This window comes from Erpetoichthys calabaricus, chromosome 5 (assembly GCF_900747795.2).
Source record: "Erpetoichthys calabaricus chromosome 5, fErpCal1.3, whole genome shotgun sequence".
In the NCBI taxonomy this organism is placed as follows: domain Eukaryota; kingdom Metazoa; phylum Chordata; class Cladistia; order Polypteriformes; family Polypteridae; genus Erpetoichthys; species Erpetoichthys calabaricus.
In genome coordinates, this window is record NC_041398.2 from 223,298,229 (window position 1) to 223,317,792 (window position 19,564).

At 39.0% G+C, this 19,564-nt stretch overlaps 1 protein-coding gene across 2 annotated transcripts in view; it reads left to right on the forward strand.

The window, feature by feature from the left end:
- myo5b (myosin VB) overlaps positions 1 to 19,564 on the forward strand; it is a 502,861-nt gene that overhangs the window by 337,384 nt on the left and 145,913 nt on the right. For both annotated transcript variants that reach the window (XM_051928010.1, XM_051928011.1), the window contains exons 10-13: positions 217 to 482; positions 10,875 to 10,956; positions 12,425 to 12,565; positions 13,431 to 13,553. In XM_051928010.1, coding sequence (XP_051783970.1) covers positions 217 to 482; positions 10,875 to 10,956; positions 12,425 to 12,565; positions 13,431 to 13,553 — 612 coding nt within the window. The remainder of the gene's footprint in view (positions 1 to 216; positions 483 to 10,874; positions 10,957 to 12,424; positions 12,566 to 13,430; positions 13,554 to 19,564) is intronic.

Below are 19,564 nucleotides of genomic sequence, written 5' to 3' on the forward strand. Positions count from 1 at the left end.
AAGAAACAAATAACATGGCTTGTTATGCAGAGTACCATTATGAGGACCTATGGAGGGGGTGAACAGGGAGAATAGGTAAGAATGTCAAGGCAAGTGAAATGGTGGGAATCTTAAGAATATGCTATCCTGAAGAAACTCGGATATTTTCTTTCTGATCATCGGTTTTTATGCTGAATAACATCTCTGTCTGTTCTTGTTTTAAACTGTGTTCCACAGAAAGAGGACGAGCACCTGAATCACTTCTGTGACTTACTAGGAGTGGAACATGACCAGATGCAGCACTGGCTGTGCCACCGAAAGCTTGTCACAACGGCTGAAACGTACGTTAAAACGATGTCAAAGCAGCAGGCGATCAATGCCAGAAACGCATTAGCCAAGCACATCTACGCTCAGCTCTTCAACTGGATTGTGGAGCACATTAACAAAGCCCTTCACACCACTATCAAACAACATTCCTTCATTGGTGTGCTGGATATCTATGGGTGAGACTTGTTTATGTCAACCTAAAACATTTTAGTCAAGCTGCTGGTAGATTTTCAGTTAAGTTATTCTCAGCGATTAACTTTCCCAATGCAGAGCCGATTTGTTGTGATCTGTCAGCAGTTTCAGACCAACATCCTCCTACTACAAGCACTGCCTGTGTTTATGACTAAGGACGTACTTCATTAACTGTAAAAGCATCGTGAATTGTTCACCCAGGGAGCAGAATTCTGTAGAAAATAGAAGGGTTGCAGGTGTTGGTGACAGTTGAGAGAATGTCACGTAGGACTGGCCTTACTGCACATATCCAGGCACATCCAGGCTTTCACTGACCATCAAAGGGCTTACAGGGATGCACTAATTGCAACCACGAACACACAGAACAAGCAAGCGGCCATGATAACCCAAGGTTTTGTTCTCTGTAGTTAATAAACTACTTCAACTAGCATCTAGCCAAATTACCTCCTCTATTGAAGCCTGTAAAAAAAACTCCTGCATTTTTTCCTTAATGAAATTAAAGATAAATAATTCAGTTAACTTAAATCCATTATCTATTTATCCTTCCCACTTCATCGTCTCCTTTTGTAAATTTTCACCAGTCACATTTGCATTTGTTAACGACTTGTTTTCTAAGATGAGGCCGACTGCTTGTGTAGTGGACCACGTCCCCACCACACTTCTTAAATCCTGACTTCATGCCATAAATCCTGACTGTTACAATAATAATAAATACATCCCTTGGCATCGGCTTTGTGTCAACCACTTTTAAAACCACTTCTGTAACCCCGGTGTTAAAAAAGTCTGGTCTTGATGCTGACAGTCTTAACAATCTTTCTTTCTTTCTTTCTTTCTTTCTTTCTTTCTTTCTTTCTTTCTTTCTTTCTTTCTTTCTTTCTTTCTTTCTTTCTTTCTTTCTTTCTTTCTTTCTTTCTTTCTCACTTGCCTTTTCTGTCAAAGGTTCTTTAGCGTGTTGTAACCTCCCAACTCACTAATTACTCAACTTTTAATAATTTGATGGAACCCTTTCCGTCTGGTTTCAGGGTGCAGTACAGCTCTGAAACTGCTCTGCTTTGGGTAACCAATGATTTGCTTATGGCAGCAGACTCTGGACAAACCAGCATGCTAATTCTGTTAGATCTTAGTGCAGCTTTTGACACTGTCAGATATGACATTCTAGTGTCCAGAATGGAGAACATGCTGGGTATCTCTGCCATTGCCCTCCAGTGGTTTAAGTCCTATTGGACTAATGGGTAGGAGTTTCTTAGTCTTGGCAACAGCAGATCTAGCTCAGAACCAGTCACAAAAGGAGTTCCTCAGGGCTCTGTCCTCAGCCCTCTGCTCTTCTGTATCTTCATGCTTCTCCTTGGCCATATTATTCATAGCTATGTACTGGGTTATCGTTTTTATGCAGATGACACTCAGCTCTCTTTCAATGTTAAAAGTGAAACTACATCAGGGCTTTCTCAGCTCACAACTTGCCTCAGTGAAATTAAGACCTGGATGGAGCAGAACTCTTTAAAATATAAATTGCAACAAAACTGAACTCCTGCAAATTGGCATTAAAGTGCTACTTAAGAAAATTAGCTCCTTTTTAGTCGATCTTAACAGACCTTCTTCTAATGCAAGGAATCTTGGTGTCATTTTTGATTCCTCCCTTTCTTACTCCATGCACATAAACCACATTAAGAAACTTTCTTACTTTCATCTCTGTAACATATCTTGTGTTTACTCATTTCTCTTATTTTCTAATGCTGAGAAACTTGTCCTTGCTATTATGACATCCCACATTGATTATTGTAACTCCATACTGGCAGCTTCCCCTTCTAATCTTATATCACAGCTCCAGTTGATTCAAAACTATGCTGCAAGAATCCTAATACAGACCAGCAACAGCGAGCACATCACATTCATCCTGCTTTTGCCTTCACTGGCTCCCTGTGTCTTACAGGATTGAATTTAAAATTCATGACTCAGTTCATTCTGACTCAATTCATTTAATTTTAAAAAAACACCATAAAACTCATCTGTTCAGGAAGGCTTTTGACTTAACCTAATATTTTGACCATCTTTTCAGTTTACCTTTCTGCCTAGATACTCAGCATAATGTGTGTTTGTTTTATATCATAAATGATGTTATTTGTTTTTCTTTTATTCCATTGAATGCTTTGTGTAACCTGTAATTACCTGTTGATTGTTCTATGCAGAAAATGTTTGTATCCAATGTTACATACAGTGCATCCAGAAAGTATTCACAGCGCATCACTTTTTCCACATTTTGTTATGTTACAGCCTTATTCCAAAATGGATTAAATTCATTTTTTTCCTCAGAATTCTACACACAACACCCCATAATGACAACGTGAAAAAAGTTTACTTGAGGTTTTTGCAAATTTATTAAAAATAAAAAAACTGAGAAAGCACATGTACATAAGTATTCACAGCCTTTGCTCAATACTTTGTCGATGCACCTTTGGCAGGAATTACAGCCTCAAGTCTTGTTGAATATGATGCCACAAGCTTGGCACACCTATCCTTGGCCAGTTTCGCCCATTCCTCTTTGCAGCACCTCTCAAGCTCCATCAGGTTGGATGGGAAGTGTCGGTGCACAGCCATTTTAAGATCTCTCCAGAGATGTTCAATCGGATTCAAGTCTGGGCTCTGGCTGGGCCACTCAAGGACATTCACAGAGTTGTCCTGAAGCCACTCCTTTGATATCTTGGCTGTGTGCTTAGGGTCGTTGTCCTGCTGAATGATGAACCGTTGCCCCAGTCTGAGGTCAAGAACGCTCTGGAGCAGGTTTTCATCCAGGATGTCTCTGTACATTGCTGCGGTCATCTTTCCCTTTATCCTGACTAGTCTCCCAGTCCGTGCCGCTGAAAAACATCCCCACAGCATGATGCTGCCACCACCATGCTTCACTGTAGGGAACGGTATTGGCCTGGTGAAGAGCGGTGCCTGGTTTCCTCCAAACATCATGCCTGGCATTCACACCAAAGAGTTCAATCTTTGTCTCATCAGACCAGAGAATTTTCTTTCTCATGGTCTGAGAGTCCTTCAGGTGCCTTTTGGCAAACTCCAGGTGGGCTGCCATGTGCCTTTTACTAAGGAGTGGCTTCCGTCTGGCCACTCTACCATACAGGCCTGATTGGTGGATTGCTGCAGAGATGGTTGTCCTTCTGGAAGGTTCTCCTCTCTCCACAGAGGACCTCTGGAGCTCTGACAGAGTGACCATCGGGTTCTTGGTCACCTCCCTGACTAAGGCCCTTCTCCCCCAATTGCTAAGTTTAGATGGCCGGCCAGCTCTAGGATGAGTCCTGGTGGTTTCGAACTTCTTCCACTTCTACTTCCACCTGATGGAGGCCACTGTGCTCATTGGGACCTTCAAAGCAGCAGAAATTTTTCTGTAACCTTCCCCAGATTTGTGCCTCGAGACACTCCTGTCTCGGAGGTCTACAGACAATTCCTTTGACTTCATGCTTGGTTTGTGCTCTGACATGAACTGTCAACTGTGGGACCTTATATAGACAGGTGTGTGCCTTTCCAAATCATGTCCAATCAACTGAATTTACCACAGGTGGACTCCAATTAAGCTGCAGAAACATCTCAAGGATGATCAGGGGAAACAGGATGCACCTGAGCTCAATTTTGAGCTTCATGGCAAAGGCTGTGAATACTTATGTACGTGTGCTTTCTCAATTTTTTTATTTTTAATAAATTTGCAAAAATCTCAAGTAAACTTTTTTCACGTTGTCATTATGGGGTGTTATGTGTAGAATTCTGAGGAAAAAAATTAATTTAATCCATTTTGGAATAAGGCTGTAACATAACAAAATGTGGAAACAGTGATGCGCTGTGAATACTTTCTGGATGCACTGTATACCCTGCTGTTTAAATATGCACCTTGAGAATGGGAAAGGCACTATATAAATAAAATGTATTATTATTATTCTTTATTAAATGTTGGCAGAAGGAGGGCCAGGCTTCAACAGCTGCTGATTCTCTTCATCAGCCCAATTTGTATGAATTCTTTAAGTTGATCACAGCTCTTGTTTTATTTTGCAAAATGTATGTCAGGTCAACAATAATTACTGAAAAAATGGTGTTAAGCATACATCTGAGAAAAATGTGTGTAGTTTTATTGCTAATGTATTGGGTCACTGCTTTTTGCAGATGATGTTGTCCTGTTTGCTTCATCAGGCCGTGATCTTCAGCTCTCTCTGGATCAGTTCGCAGCCGAGTGTGAAGCGGCTGGGATGAGAATCAGCACCTCCAAATCTGAGACCATGGTCCTCAGCCGGAAAAGGGTGGAGTGCCCTCTCAGGGTTGGTAGCAAGATCCTGCCCCAAGTGGAGGAGTTCAAATATCTCGGGGTCTTGTTCACGAGTGAGGGAAGAATGGAGCGTGAGATCGACAGGCGGATCGGTGCAGCATCTGCAGTAATGCGGGCGCTGCATCGGTGTGTCGTGGTGAAAAAGGAGCTGAGCCGCAAGGCGAAGCTCTCAATTTACCAGTCGATCTATGTTCCTACCCTCACCTATGGTCATGAGCTATGGGTAGTGACCGAAAGAACAAGATCGCGAATACAAGCAGCTGAAATGAGTTTCCTCCGCAGGGTGTCTGGGCTTTCCCTTAAAGATAGGGTGAGAAGCTCAGTCATCCGGGAGGGGCTCAGAGTAGAGCCGCTGCTCCTCCGCATCGAGAGGAGTCAGATGAGGTGGCTCGGGCATCTGATCAGGATGCCTCCTGGACGCCTCCCTGGTGAGGTGTTCCGGGCCCGTCTAACCGGGAGGAGGCCCCGGGGATGGCCCAGGACATGCTGGAGGGACTATGTCTCTCGGCTGGCCTGGGAATTCCTTGGGATTCTCCCGGAAGAGCTAGAAGAAGTGGCCGAGGAGAGGGAAGTCTGGGCATCTCTGCTCAAGCTGCTGTCCCCGCGACCCGACCTCGGATAAGTGGAAGACAATGGAGGGATGGATGGATGGATGGATAGTCGCTGGAAAGGTGCATTGGCATGTGTTGTGTTCAACTTGTTCAGTCAGACACATATCAAAGTCAGATTTCACAAGCCAGTTCAGCATGGTAAGAATACCTTTACTGACATGGACGTGGGGTCACCTGGATGGAGATGACTGACTTACAGATGCTGATTACACTTTTAAATACAGTTGTCAATTTTAGAAGTACGTGACTAGTTTAATTTGTCATGTCCTTGCTAGTTACTGATAAACAGGACCCTTGGAGTCAGGAGTCTGCTACTCTAGATTATACTGGTTCTCTTATCAATACTTAACCTTGAAGAGAAGTAGCAGCAGCTCACAGATCAAAAGGCTTTACTTAAAATGCTTCCTATGAGTGCTAAAAGCAAAAGCCTACCTTGACAAGGAGAGAAGTCATTCAATACAATCATATATTTTTTTTTTTTATCAGGACAAATCAACTCTCACACACATATCATGTTAAAATCTTTGATGTCTGCCTGCAGAGTAGTAATGGGCCAGCAACCTGTATATATGGAGACGCTTGTGTCCCTTCTCAACCACTCGTGTGTGCTGATGAATGGTGTCTTGTAAATCTGTCTCTGCGTGGCATCAAATCGCAGTCCATGTGTAGCTCCTAGCTGGTGGAAGGAGCTGCCCAACTCCATTTGAAATTCTGATTCCCTCAGTGTGTTTATGAAACGTTTGAAGACTCTTGTTCAGTGAATTTCTGACTAACTGAAATTATCAGTTAGGGTTTATAAACTCAGAGTTGTATTTTGTTCTGATCTTTTCACTTGTGGTGATCGATTTTGTAACCTTGCTCTGTGACACTTGTTCCCAAATAGCCATGTTTACTCGATTTTGTTGACCACTTTTGAAATTTGCTTTGGATAAAAGCATCTGCTAAGCAAACAAGCATAAATATAAAAGGAACAGGTGTCTGAGAGTGCAAAAATGTAATGACGTTAAATATGGAATAAAACATTAAACACCTTTTTTTATAAAGGAAGTGCTTAAATCTCAAAGTGCCATGCAATCACTTTGTTTCAAGGAGCAGTGGCATTGCCACCACTTACCCACTTGCCAAGTCCATCATCTGAGCAGATTCTGTCTTGCCAACTGCTGTTTATCATGAAATGTCAATACCAGTGTAGTGCTCATCAAAAACTCTGCTACCATGGGTTTTCTTCAAGAAATGCTGAATATAACAACTTTTATAGATTTTTCACTTGTGTCTATAAATTTTTAAGAGAAGAAGAATATACAGTAGTTACAAGGAAAAATCACAACAAATATCTATAAAAGTAAATCAATCACAGGCCTGACTGCTTATTGTAAAATACTATTACATTTTTGCCATGTTTTAAAATGTTTTGGAGATGTCCTTAAAGAGAGAATTAGATGTTTTCTAATTTGAGATAATATGAAATGTGGCTTACCCACAGAGTTAAAAAAAGGTAGTTTGGGATTCTTCTGTTTGAACAAAATAAATCTGCCTGCTAGTAGTGTGGCAGAGGCTATTACAATTGAGTTTTCTCTACACGCTTTAAATATGTGAGTACATCAAATATTGATGTTAATGGATTAGAGATGATTGCAACTCCAAGGCTGTCTAAGAAGTATGTAAAGATTTTTTTCCCCAAATTATGTTAGTTTCGTGCATTCCCAAAACATATGGCCTAGTGATAATGGAGATAGATGGCAACGCTCACAGGCTGGGTCTTGCCCTGGGAACATTTTACATAATAAAAAAATAAATAAATGTGATTAATGAAAGATCTTTTGTTGAATTATGGAATGCTGTGTGCATAAACAATTTCACTCTTTTTCCGAAATGACTAATTAAAAGATTCTTTTCCTTCCTTTCCCTGGGATCACTGAGGGGTAGGTAGTTTTTAAACTTTTTAATATTAAAAAAACAAAAACCTTAAATTATGGGACATATTAAGTTAGAGTACTCAGTCCTGGACAAGGACCTCCACAGTACTAGCAGGTTTTTCTTCCTTCCAATTTCTTAATTTAATGCAAATCCTGTTTTTAATTGGGCTGCATGTTTAATTAGATTACCTTTCTCCCATCTTTTTCAGAAATTATTAATGTTGTGTCTGTTATGAAGAGCAGCTCACAAAATGGCAAAATGGTTTGAGGCCTCTGAAAACACCTATAAACCCATTTCACCTTCCCTAGTCTGCCTAGCATAGGCCTCATCCTAAGCAGACTGACCCAAAATTCTACTGGCAGACTTCAGCCTGTCCAGACCGCACAAAATGGGGAAAAGGGCTTTTAACATTCAAAAATACTTAAATGTCCAAAATGTATCAATCCAGTTCAGTTCAGTTTATTTTTGCATAGAGCTCTTTGAATGCAGGCTCAGATGTCAGTGACAAGTTCTCAGGCAAAAAGGAAATATAGATTTTAGAAATTACTAAGTACAGAATTGGGTGGCACGGTGGCGCAGTGGTAGCGCTGCTGCCTCGCAGTTAGGAGACCCGGTGTTCGCTTCCCGGGTCCTCCCTGTGTGGAGTTTGCATGTTCTTCTCGTGTTTGTGTGGGTTTCCTCTCACAGTCCAAAGACATGCAGGTTAGGTGGATTGGCGATCCTAAATTGTCCTTAGTGTGTGTGCTTGGTGTGTGTGCCCTGCGGTGGGCTGGCGACCTACCCGGGGTTTGTTTCCTGCCTTGCGCCCTGTGTTGGCTGGGATTGGCTCCAGCAGACCCCCGTGACCCTGTAGTTAGGATATAGTGGGTTGGATAAGTACAGAATTAACACACATAAAAGCATAGATGTGTTAAAACACACAGCAAAACAAAGTAGAAACTGATTAACGTACATACCTCTAAAGGGAAAGGAAACCACAAAAAATCTTTGGTGTGAGAAACAAGTCTGCAATGAGTCTTTATATAAAAAAAAATAATTTATATGAAAATAATTAAAAGGCAAAAATGGCCTAAAAACATGAAAAAGTTAAAATGTTTGCCTAAAGAGGTGAAATGCAACAAAAAAATTTTATCTGTAATTATAAATCCAAAACAAAGCAAAAAGCCTGAAATTCAAAACTTAAAAAGAACAACATGCTGCAAACTTTAATGATCTGCTCTCCAGTTTCACAATATATAGGCTGAGGGGGGTCCTTCGGTCCTGATGTCATAGTAGCTCCACCTCCACAAAATACAAGGAACACAGGAGAACATTTCATATATAGGTAATAAGTAATAAATAAACTCAACAGTGTTAGAAAAAAATGCATAAATACCATGAATACATGAAAAATAATACTTAAGCAACGAAGATGCAGGAAAGGAATATTAACATATGTTAGGGAATACACACAGGCTTAAACATGACAGCGACTTTTACTTCTGGTGTGTCATGATGTGCTACACATCACAACCAAAACCTTCAAAGCCCTGCGACAAAAAGAAAATGTTGTATTTAATTATCCCAATTTGTTAAATGAAATAAAAAAGTTAATAAAACTTCGTGAGAAGTTTAACGAAAAAAGAAAAAGGAAACAACAACTGAAAAATTCAAAAAAAGTACAAAAAGTCAAAGCAAATACAAAATTACAAACTAGATAAAAATGATACTGTACTGTACTGCACTAAAAGAAAGCCAAATCTACTCATAATAATCAAACAAACAAATTAAAAATCTTAATAACAAGCCTGCTTCCTAATTAAGGGTCTCGCTTTTCTAACATTAAAGACAAGAAAATAATTATAGTACATAATATGGAATTAATTTGTATTAACAAATGGAACTTGGATTAGATACTGTATATACTCACGTTTATGTTTTCCTTTGGATAAGTTGGGACTTGATTTTTCCATATAATTTTTGGTATTTTATAATGTCGGTCATATAAGTCGAATGTGAAAAACTCACACTATTGGTCCAAGAGCTGATGATATGCTAACGCCCACCTGAGACAGTAACCACAGAGCATGCTGCCTTTTTTTTCTGTGTATTGTGCCTATGTGACCACATGGTAATACCCAAACTATTCCGAAGTGACTTTTGCACTGATTTGTGTTTTTTGTATCTCACACCCTCATACACGTTTATCGTAAGAGCATCCCTTATATAAGATGGAGTGTTCGATCAGAAAAAAATCTGAAGCTGGTTTTAAATTAAACATCGTTGAAGTAGTGAAAAAAATTGGTAGCTGCGCTGTTGCAACAAAATTCGATGCGCCTGAGAAACTGATGTGAGATTGGAGAAGGCAAGAAGATGTAAAAAAAAAAAAAAATTAAGGGTCACATTTTTGAACGGGCGTATAAGTCGGGGTCTGATTTTATGGTCGATTTTTCATTTTTCAAGACCCGACTTATACGTGGATATATACGGTAATTCACATTTACAAGCAATTAGCAAAAGCAGAACTAAAAAGGACCACTATTTGAAAAAAGATGCAAAAACACTGAGACCCACAGGTAGTGTGGGCAAGGAATAGGACTTCAAACCACAAGGTGATTTTATCAGTCCTCACCTGTAAACTGCTGTGTGACCCTGAGAAAGCCACTTAAGGTACCTGTGCCTGAACTTTTAAAAATTATATATAAATAGTGCCTTTTGAACGATGTTCATTGTAGAGGAGCTGTTTATGAAAATAAATTAGGCTGGCTGACCTACTATTGAATGACTTCTAGTTTTTGATTTTTAATAAATTTGAAAAACTTTCTGAAAATATGTTTTAAGTTTAAGCAAAAGAAGATTAAGAGGAGACATGACTGAAGTGGTTAAGATTAGGAAGGGAATTAGTCCAGTGGATCGAGACTGTTACTTCAAAATGAGTTCATCAAGAACATGGGACACAATTGGAAACTTGTTAAGAAGTTTTTCTTCACACCGAGAACCAGAGACACATGGTATATAGTAAGTGACCAAGTAGTGTGGTAGACATTAGGCTTTTAGGGACTTTCAAAACTCGACTTGATATTATTTTAGAATAAGTAAGCGGATAGGACTGGCGAGCTTTATGGGGTTGAATGGCCTGTTTTCGTCTAGATTGTTACGTTTTCACTTTGTCATTATGGGTTATTTAGTGTATCATGAGCAAAAATGGCAAATTTATCCATGTAAAAAAAGATTTACAACACAATAAAGTGTACAGAAAGTGAAGAAGTCTGAATACCTTCTCAAAACTCTGTAAATAGAAAAATGTTATTTAATTCCTGGTTTGGTTTGTACGTTGCATTTCCTGTAGCTTGTACAGACCCCTGCTTCCTGTATTGGAATTTGCTGGTTTGGAGAAATTAATGTATGTCATGTACTTTGTTTTCCTTTGCAATTCCAAATGTATATTTTAAAAATCTGCAATTTCTTGAATGTTCAAATTAGCATAGTATAAATGTTAATACTCTGTAAAGTGTTCATGTACTCCATTAAGTTCTGTTTTTGTTCACTTTTATCAGGTTTGAGACCTTTGAATTTAACAGTTTTGAGCAGTTCTGCATCAACTATGCCAATGAAAAATTACAGCAACAGTTCAATTCTGTAAGTTGACTAATTACATTAACATCATTTCACAGATCTTAATATTTTCTTTTTACTGGGGAAGAGAAATTGAAAGCATTTTGCAATTGGGTTGTAAAGCCGTACGACAGAATATAATAAAATTCAATGGAAATTAATCTCAGAGTGCCTCAGTATGTGGCTTCCTGATGTGAGGAATAATCATAACTCCAGGGACATCCAATAATTTATTTTTTAAAGAAAGCCTCCGCTTTGGTTAAGTCCTCTTGTCAGGCTGCTTATTTTTATGTATTTTGTTATGATACACAGAGAAATGATGATGTGACTAAATTACATTATTTGAGAAATTCTTTTTATTTTCCATTTATGAAAATGTAGATATAAAATTAAACAGCCTTGTAATGATTATTCTATATTAACTAATCTAGACAATTTGCTGTATTTTTTTTTTAATCAATTGTTTGCTTCCTGGAAAATTTGGGAGAGAGTTTGAATGTATTCCAAACAGGCATTCAGTTTGAGTGGCTTCTGAGCTCTCTCCTGAAATCAAGGAGCATACAGTATGTGTGGATAGGAGAATAAAACTCTGCATTTATTCGATAACATTGTGTCACACCTCATGAGTATCATAACTTGATAATAAAACAATTTATTTTCTTTACGATGCTACAACTATATTTAAGTCAATTCTACAAACCAAACATAATTTATGCCATTTTTCAGTTTTGATCATTTTAACCACATCACAGGCATGTTTGCTTACCCAGTGGGAATGGGAAGGCCCAAGGGAGAAAATGTTGTCACCAGGCATGTATTTATTAGGAGACATAATTATTCCTAGGCACAGAAGTGGAACTGCTTAGATAGGAAGGAGGTCGGTGGTCCCCGATGCAAGTGAGTGGCAGTGAAAGGTTCCTAAAGAGAGAATGTGGATCTTTGATGCCTACTCTGGATGGCCTTTGACCCAGCATGCTTGCCATTACATGAAAGGGTGCAGACCTTCTATGAACTACTTGCTCTTAATTGTTCTGCTTTATATTCAGCCTGGATTTTGACTGACCATCATGCCTTAGTATTGGACTTTATGTGTCCATATCAGGTTTTACCGATTAAACATGCATAATGTGAAATGCAAAAAGAGAACCCTGCCATAAACTGTTTCTGCACACAGAGCCACAATTTGAATCAAAGTTTCAAATTTCTACAGCAGAAAACAGTCAGAATAAAAAGTATCATTTTCTTTAAACATTTTTCGCAGTGCTTTTATCTAAAGTGACGTTACATGAAAATAAGATTTTAGGGTCACAGAGCAGACTTTATCATCTGTTATTCTTCTCTGTCATCGAATCAACTGATATTTCTGATTTATTCTGATATAAATCATTCTTGAAGACCCAAAGTCATATTTTTCTGGCTGTTTGCTTCTTCTCAGCTCCTATATTTCAGAAAGGCCTGTCATTTATCATTTTGCATTTCTCATCAACTTTAGCATGTGTTTAAGCTGGAGCAAGAAGAGTACATGAAAGAGCAGATTCCTTGGACTCTCATCGATTTCTATGACAACCAGCCATGTATTGACCTGATTGAAGCAAAGCTAGGAATTCTGGACTTGCTGGATGAAGAGTGTAAAGTGAGTAACATGATGCCATGTTGATGGCTGTTTGTTTTTAAAAACTAAAACTCAAAACTCTTTAATCACCATAAGTCTGTTTAATCCTCTCTACAATGAAATACAGTATAATTTAGTGAATTTCAGTTTTATATGTCTTTGAGATGGTGGCACTGTTGCTTTGCTTTAAGGAGACCAAGGTTCACATCCTGGGGGTTTCCTGCATGGAGACAGCATGTTCTCCTTAAGACCACATGGGTTTCCTCCCACAGTCCAAAACCAGGCAGGTGAGGTGGATTAGTGATGCGAAATGTGGCTCCTGATGTGTATGTACACCTGCTATAGACTGACACCCCGTACAGGAACTGTTCCTGCCTTGTGTCCGATTGCTTGCTGGGATGGACACCAGCTTCTCCATGACCCTGCTTTGGATAAATGGCTGTGGAAGATGGATGGATTCCTTTGGGGATTATTTTGTTCCTGTTGTCGTATGTGCATTTAATCTGAGTCTGCAGTTTCTTGATTCAAGTTGAAAGTGATGGGGCTAATTTTTGGAAAGTACAGTAAAAAAAATGTTTTGTAGCTATTGGGGAAAAATAATAGTAATAAAAATTAACAGGAAGGGGTATAAACACGCATTAGTCATATATTGCTCAATACTTTATGCAATAATGTGTTGTTTTGTTGGAGGAAAATGTATCTACTAAAAAGAGAAACATATATAAATGCTGTATCTATCTGGCCGTCTGATCGTGATATAGTACCCTCTCTCTCTGTCTGCCTGTCTGTCTATGGTACCTCGTCTGTCTGTCACATAGTATCTTTAGAGGTGTCTCTCTCTCTCTTGTCTGCTTATTAACTCATCAATGTCCTCTGATTAAACCAGGTGCCGAAAGGGACTGACCAAAACTGGGCACAGAAACTGTACGACAGACATTCTAACAGCCAGCACTTCCAGAAGCCTAGGATGTCAAACACGTCATTCATCATTGTTCACTTTGCTGATAAGGTATTCAGTGATTGATCTAGCCAACTGACATTTTAATGCTGCGAATTCTAATAATTAAATGTAAGAAATGCATGGTGATTTACTGCACATGTTTACTACTGGTTAGTTATCTGCATACTAACTCATATTCTCCTTTGTAATTACGTGGGAATATAATCTAATATGTCAAAAAAAAATGTAATGTGTCCAGCCCATGAATTTTCTCTACATAAAATTGTGGTTATCTTTGTAGAGCAAAATCGACTGAAATGATTTTTATTTTAATGCCTTCTTTTATTTTACAATACTAATAAATGTGCAGTTTCATTTAGATGGAGGGATTCATTTTGAATTATTGTCTCTGCAGACTCCCATCTTGACACACAGAGACTTCACTCCATGAATGGTGAGATTGTTTTACGGGATGCCTAAAACACGAAAATCCACTGAAACCCCAAAGTCAGACTTTTGCCCAGGTCACAATACTGTCCTCATGTGGCGTGTATTCAGGGAAAGTAAATCGTATACAGCTACACTTACTTTCCATTTCTTACATGTACATCGTTTTTCCTTGAATATGTTTGTGAGGCATTGATGTGACTTCTTTGGCCAGCATCTTGGAGATGCTCACTGCTGCTGTCACTTGTGAAAGAAGTTAGAAGTTAGTCTGAGCTATGCACGTCTTCCACATTCTATTTGTCTTCAGGTGGGTGAGCCCCCGAGGGGACATTGTATAATTTTTTTTTTCTTGGGATTTTTAGATTTTAGTTTCAAGCGCGCACCAGATAGTTTCAACTGCACAGTAACTGAAAAGGGGATCCATACCTATACATACTGTAATTTCTGACGCAAATTAGTTCTGTTTTATAGTCGCACTTAGGAAAAATGGAAATTGGAGACTTTATAGGAGTATACTTCCAGCTTGGTCTTAAACACAAAAAATAGCGCTTGTTCTTGCAGTTCGTCATGAATACATTATCACTGAAAGGAATTTAAAATGTATATCGAAGTCTAAAGGTCTATTTCATCGTAAGGTCTACAGGTAGCAACATTAAGGAAATTATTGTGTTTATACAGCAACAATTGCAAAGCTAAGGTCAGCTTCATGGCTACCGATGGATGCACACAAAATGTCGAAAAAATGGTTTGCATGTGAAGAAGGAAGATGTTTGTCTGATACTGAAGTCTCCTATTTCCATTTTTCCTAAGTGCAACTATGAAACAGATGATCATGCATCACAAATTATGTATAGGTCTGGAGCCCCTTTTCAGTTACTGTGTGGTTGAAAGTGTCTGGTGCACACCAGAAAAAAATTACACAATGTCCCCTCAGGGGCTCTGTAGATCCTCAATTAATCTGATTTCAATTCATATCCAAACGACAACCAAACAACCCACCATTATTTCATATATTCAGGGCCGGATTTTCCTATAGGCTAACTAGGCTTCAGCCTAGGGCCTCAAGATCAAGAGGGGCCTACATTCAAATTGTTAGCAAAATTTTATTATCTCTCATGTAATTTACAAACTTAAAAATGGAAGGTGAAAGGGCCTCATAAGTGGAATAGCCTAGGGCCTCTTTTCATATAAATTCGGCCCTGCATATATTCAGCCAATTCCAAAATGTGTAGTTACCACTAGGTCACAATTTGTTGGTATTGCCATTTCATAAACGTTAAAAAAAAAATCTTTCCCTACACATACTGTAGGTATATACATTAATGAAATACTATGATGAGACCATAACTTCAACTGCAAAGTGCCAAAGAATTTCATAAAATTGTGTTTATTCTACTGCTGGTGATGCCGTATTGACACACTGATAAGAAGTTCACTCTACTCTGTATACTCTGTTTATCATACTACCAGTACATGTTTTCGGTACTCCTGAACACAAGCAGAGTAGTTCTGAGGTGATGTCATTGTGTATGTGTGTGTGGTGGTCAAGATGTGACTCATTGGACATTATAACTCAAAAATGAGTCACTCCATTCACATGAAATTTGGCACAGTTTTTGGCATTATATAATAGTAGAAGCTTATTCATTTTGAGCAAAATCCCTGCAGTACTTTTTTCTCTACAGAGATATAGTAACTGCATATACCCAATATACTGTATATACTCACGTATAAGTTGGACCTTGAAATCCAAAAAATCGATCATAAAATCAGACCCTGACTTATACACCCATTTAAAAATGCTACCATTAATTAATTACATTTTTTTTTTAACATATTCTTGCCTCCTACAATCTTGCATCAGTTCTCTCAGGCACATCGAATTTTGTTGCAGCAGCGCAGTTACTAATTTCTTTTGCTACTTCAACAACTTTTAATTTAAAACCAACTTCATATTTTCTTCTGATTGAACGCTCCATATTAGGTAAGGGATTTACACGATAAAGGTGTATGAGGGTGTGAGAAACAAAAAGCACAAAATAGTGCAAACGTCACTTTGGAATAGTTCAGTTATCACCATGTGGTCACATAGGCACAATAAACAGAGAGAGAGGTTAGGAGCACCCGCTGATACAGCGCATTGCCGCACCCACATACAAAAAAAGGCCGTGTGCTCCATGGTTACTCTCTCAGGTGGGCATTAGCATATCATAAGCTCTTGGACCAATAGCGTGAGTTTACTGCACTTGACTTACACGACCGACATTAAAAAATACCAGAAATAATATGTTAAAATCAACTCCCAACTTATCCGCGAGTATATACGGTAGTGTAATGGGAAATGAAATGAGGTAGAGAATAAAGTGTTAGGGACCTACAAGTACCCCATTTAATTGAAACAAAATATTAGGGAAAAGAAAAGGAAACTGTCAGTCCAGTTATCGCAGACATTATACAATTCTTTGTGCCTCTTCTGCTCGGGCTTCTAGAGACAGAGCTCCGTGCTCTTCTTTCTCTGTTCGTATATGAATGCCAACTTCTGGCAACACAGTTCTTTAAGTAGCCCGCTTAGGTGGAAGAGTTGGGTTCTGGAGGTGATGTTAGTGAGTGTCTTCCTCTGGGCTGTGGGTGAAAGGCGTGAGGCTGTTAGCACTCTCATTTCACCCAGTGCTGGTGCCCGTGTCCTGACCTCCATAATGCCTCGCTGACGCTCTCAGTCTGCTTGTGAGCAACAATAGGGAAATCATTCTGACACAGTCAAAACTCCTACTTCAAATTTTCAACAAAATTATATCCTTTAGGCATCCCTTAACATGATTTGATTGTTTTTGGAATGACATCTCTGAGTGTGTATTTGTCTGTCTGTTTGTATGCATTGTGTTGTGTGTGATATGAGTTATGGTTAACGTTTTTGTGAGGCTAGATTTTTCTGTGCTTCCATTTTTCCTTAAATTATCTGGAAACACCCATTAATTTCCTGTCAGTCAGTTTGTCAGTAGGGACATGAAGCTTTATACACTGTGCTAGCTGTGCTACCTGTCTATGAGGGTCGAAAACTAGGTAGATCAACGTAGACCTCATTGTTAATATTTGTAGTGCACCATGTAATGCATTTGTCCCTGTTATATGTCATTTGGTCTGAGGTTTGTGTTGTTTTTTGTGCGCCACCTGTTGGAATGACAAATGCATTTTAATTTTAAAAATGTTTGTGCTGTGCCATCTTTTGGAATGACAGAGATATAGCAATTGCATGGAAACACAGATTCACAGACACTTATTCTTTTATTAAGGTGGACTTGCAGGTGTTCTATAGAAGGAACCTGAGATGGACTCAAAATTTCTGTTAGTAGTTTTCAACAGATTTGCACATATTAGGCATTTGTAAACATGATTTGACCACAGGAATGTCTCTGTGTGTGTGTGTACAGAGTGTGTGTGATAGGACACAATAACTCTCAATTGAATCCCTCACTCCAGATGATGCTAACAACAGTTATTAGCATTTTAAAATACCAGGAGCATATTTTTCTTGAGATAAATTGCTCCAGTAGAATTTGAACTACAGATATAAAGGTTTGCATTTTTTTGGCCGTTTCTGCCCCAATTACAGTGTAATAGGGCAAAATAAAAATACAATTTTTTAATAAATTGTTCTTCCATTTCATTTGTCATAGTGAAGTATTGGCCTGAAATATTTTACTAGTAATGTTAAAGTTTTATAGAAGGAAAGTCATCTGCTGGACATGTTAAACCAACCTTTTAATTTTTATACATTTGTAAAATTACTGTATCCTATTTTCCTAAGTTTAGTAAATCTTCATGTCAAACTAATAGTATGCAAAGTGGCCCTTTTACTCAGTGATGTTTTGGAGATCTTGAATTTTCCTTTGGCAGTCATGAGAAGAGGTGCACCATGTGCCACACCAAGTCAGCTCAGAATCAAGTGGAAGAACATTAAATATCACTGAACCCTTTGTTTTAGGCAGTGATACTCAAACGTCTCACCAGAGCATCAAGTAGGCCCAACTGGCCAGACTGCAGTATATTCCTGTCGATGGTGACCCTTATGTTGGCCACTTTGGGGCTCTAAGTTTGGAGTTTTGATTTTGTTTTACTCCCTCATCATTAGCTTCATTCTACAATGAAATGATTGCATGTCTTGTTATTATTGATGCCCTGTCCGTTTATTGCTGCCTGGCAGACTTGCTTTAGCCAAAATGAGATTACCTTGACAACCTCAGTTTCTCTTACAGTAGACAGGTTGAATGACTCCCTTGTGAGGCTCCCGACCACTCGTTGCCTGTAAAGATAACAGATTGAAACGGTGTTTAAACACATAGAACCCTTTACAGCACTAAAGCCCTGCTTAGAAATGTGTATACTGAGGCTCAGCCTCTCAATTAGCTATTTGAGCAGTCGGAGGAAAAAAATCCTCGCATCTCTTTCCTTTGGAGTTTTTCACCCTTGACTAAACATGCCAGTCTCATGATCTGAATGCTTAGCATCAAAAAACACTGTGATGAAATTAACTTTTACCCTTTTGAAAATATCACTTCAATTGGCAGTGAAGTGGAAGAGGTGAGTAGAAATGCATCTGACCTTCAGTTTGGCTATTTGGAATTTGTGTGGAGTGTTGAGAATTGTTCTCTTGCCTCCTCATTTTCAAGTCCTATTGCATCCTGATCCTCCTGAGGCATTTGGTGAAAATGCTCCGACTTCTGTGTGTAGATTTCTGTTCGGTGTGTGCTGTATTCAAGGCCTATAAAAACTGTTCACTCCCTTACAAGTTTTCACATAGTATTGTTATACAGCCTTGAATCACAGTGGATTTAATTTGGCTTTTTTGTGATATTGACATTAAAGAGTCTTTTTCTGTTAATCAAAATAAAAACAGACCTCTGCAAAGTGGTCTATATTAATCACAAAATGAAAATGAAGGATTATTTCTCCCAGATGCCGTGTGAATACCTTGAGACTCTACAGTATGGCCGGGGAAAAGGACGCATGGGCTTCACTACTAGCACTGTTGCCCCCACGACATGGCTTTAGATAAGCAGTGGAAGATGGATGGAAAATGAATTCAGTGGAGGTCGTCTGCCTGGAGTTTCAATTGATTGTAGTAGAAATGCTCTGAATCTGGAAGGTCCAGGTTCTGGTGAGTCAGTATGGTGGGCTGACCTACACAATGAACACAAAAAAAACACTCCAAGCAACTCCGTGTAGAGGTAACTGAAAGCACAAATCAGAGAGGATGGAGATTAGAAAATATTCAAGTCACTGAATCCCCAATTAAGTAAAGCATTAAGACACGGAAAGATTGTGGCACAGCTGTAAATCTGCTGGAGCAGGCCATCTACAAAAACTGAGGGATCAGGAAAGAAGACGACTAATGAGGGAGGTCACCCTGGGACTCTGAAGGAGTTAGAAGCTCCTGGTGGTGAGAACAGTGAGACTTGACCAGTTACAGCTTTATGAGAGAATAGCAGTGAGCAAGACTTCTTTTCGGCTGCTCCCGTTAAGGGTTGCCACAGTGAATCATCTTCTTCCATATCTTTCTGTCCTCTACATCTTGCTCTGTTACACCCATCACCTGCATGTCTTCTCTCACCACATCCATAAACCTTCTCTTAGGC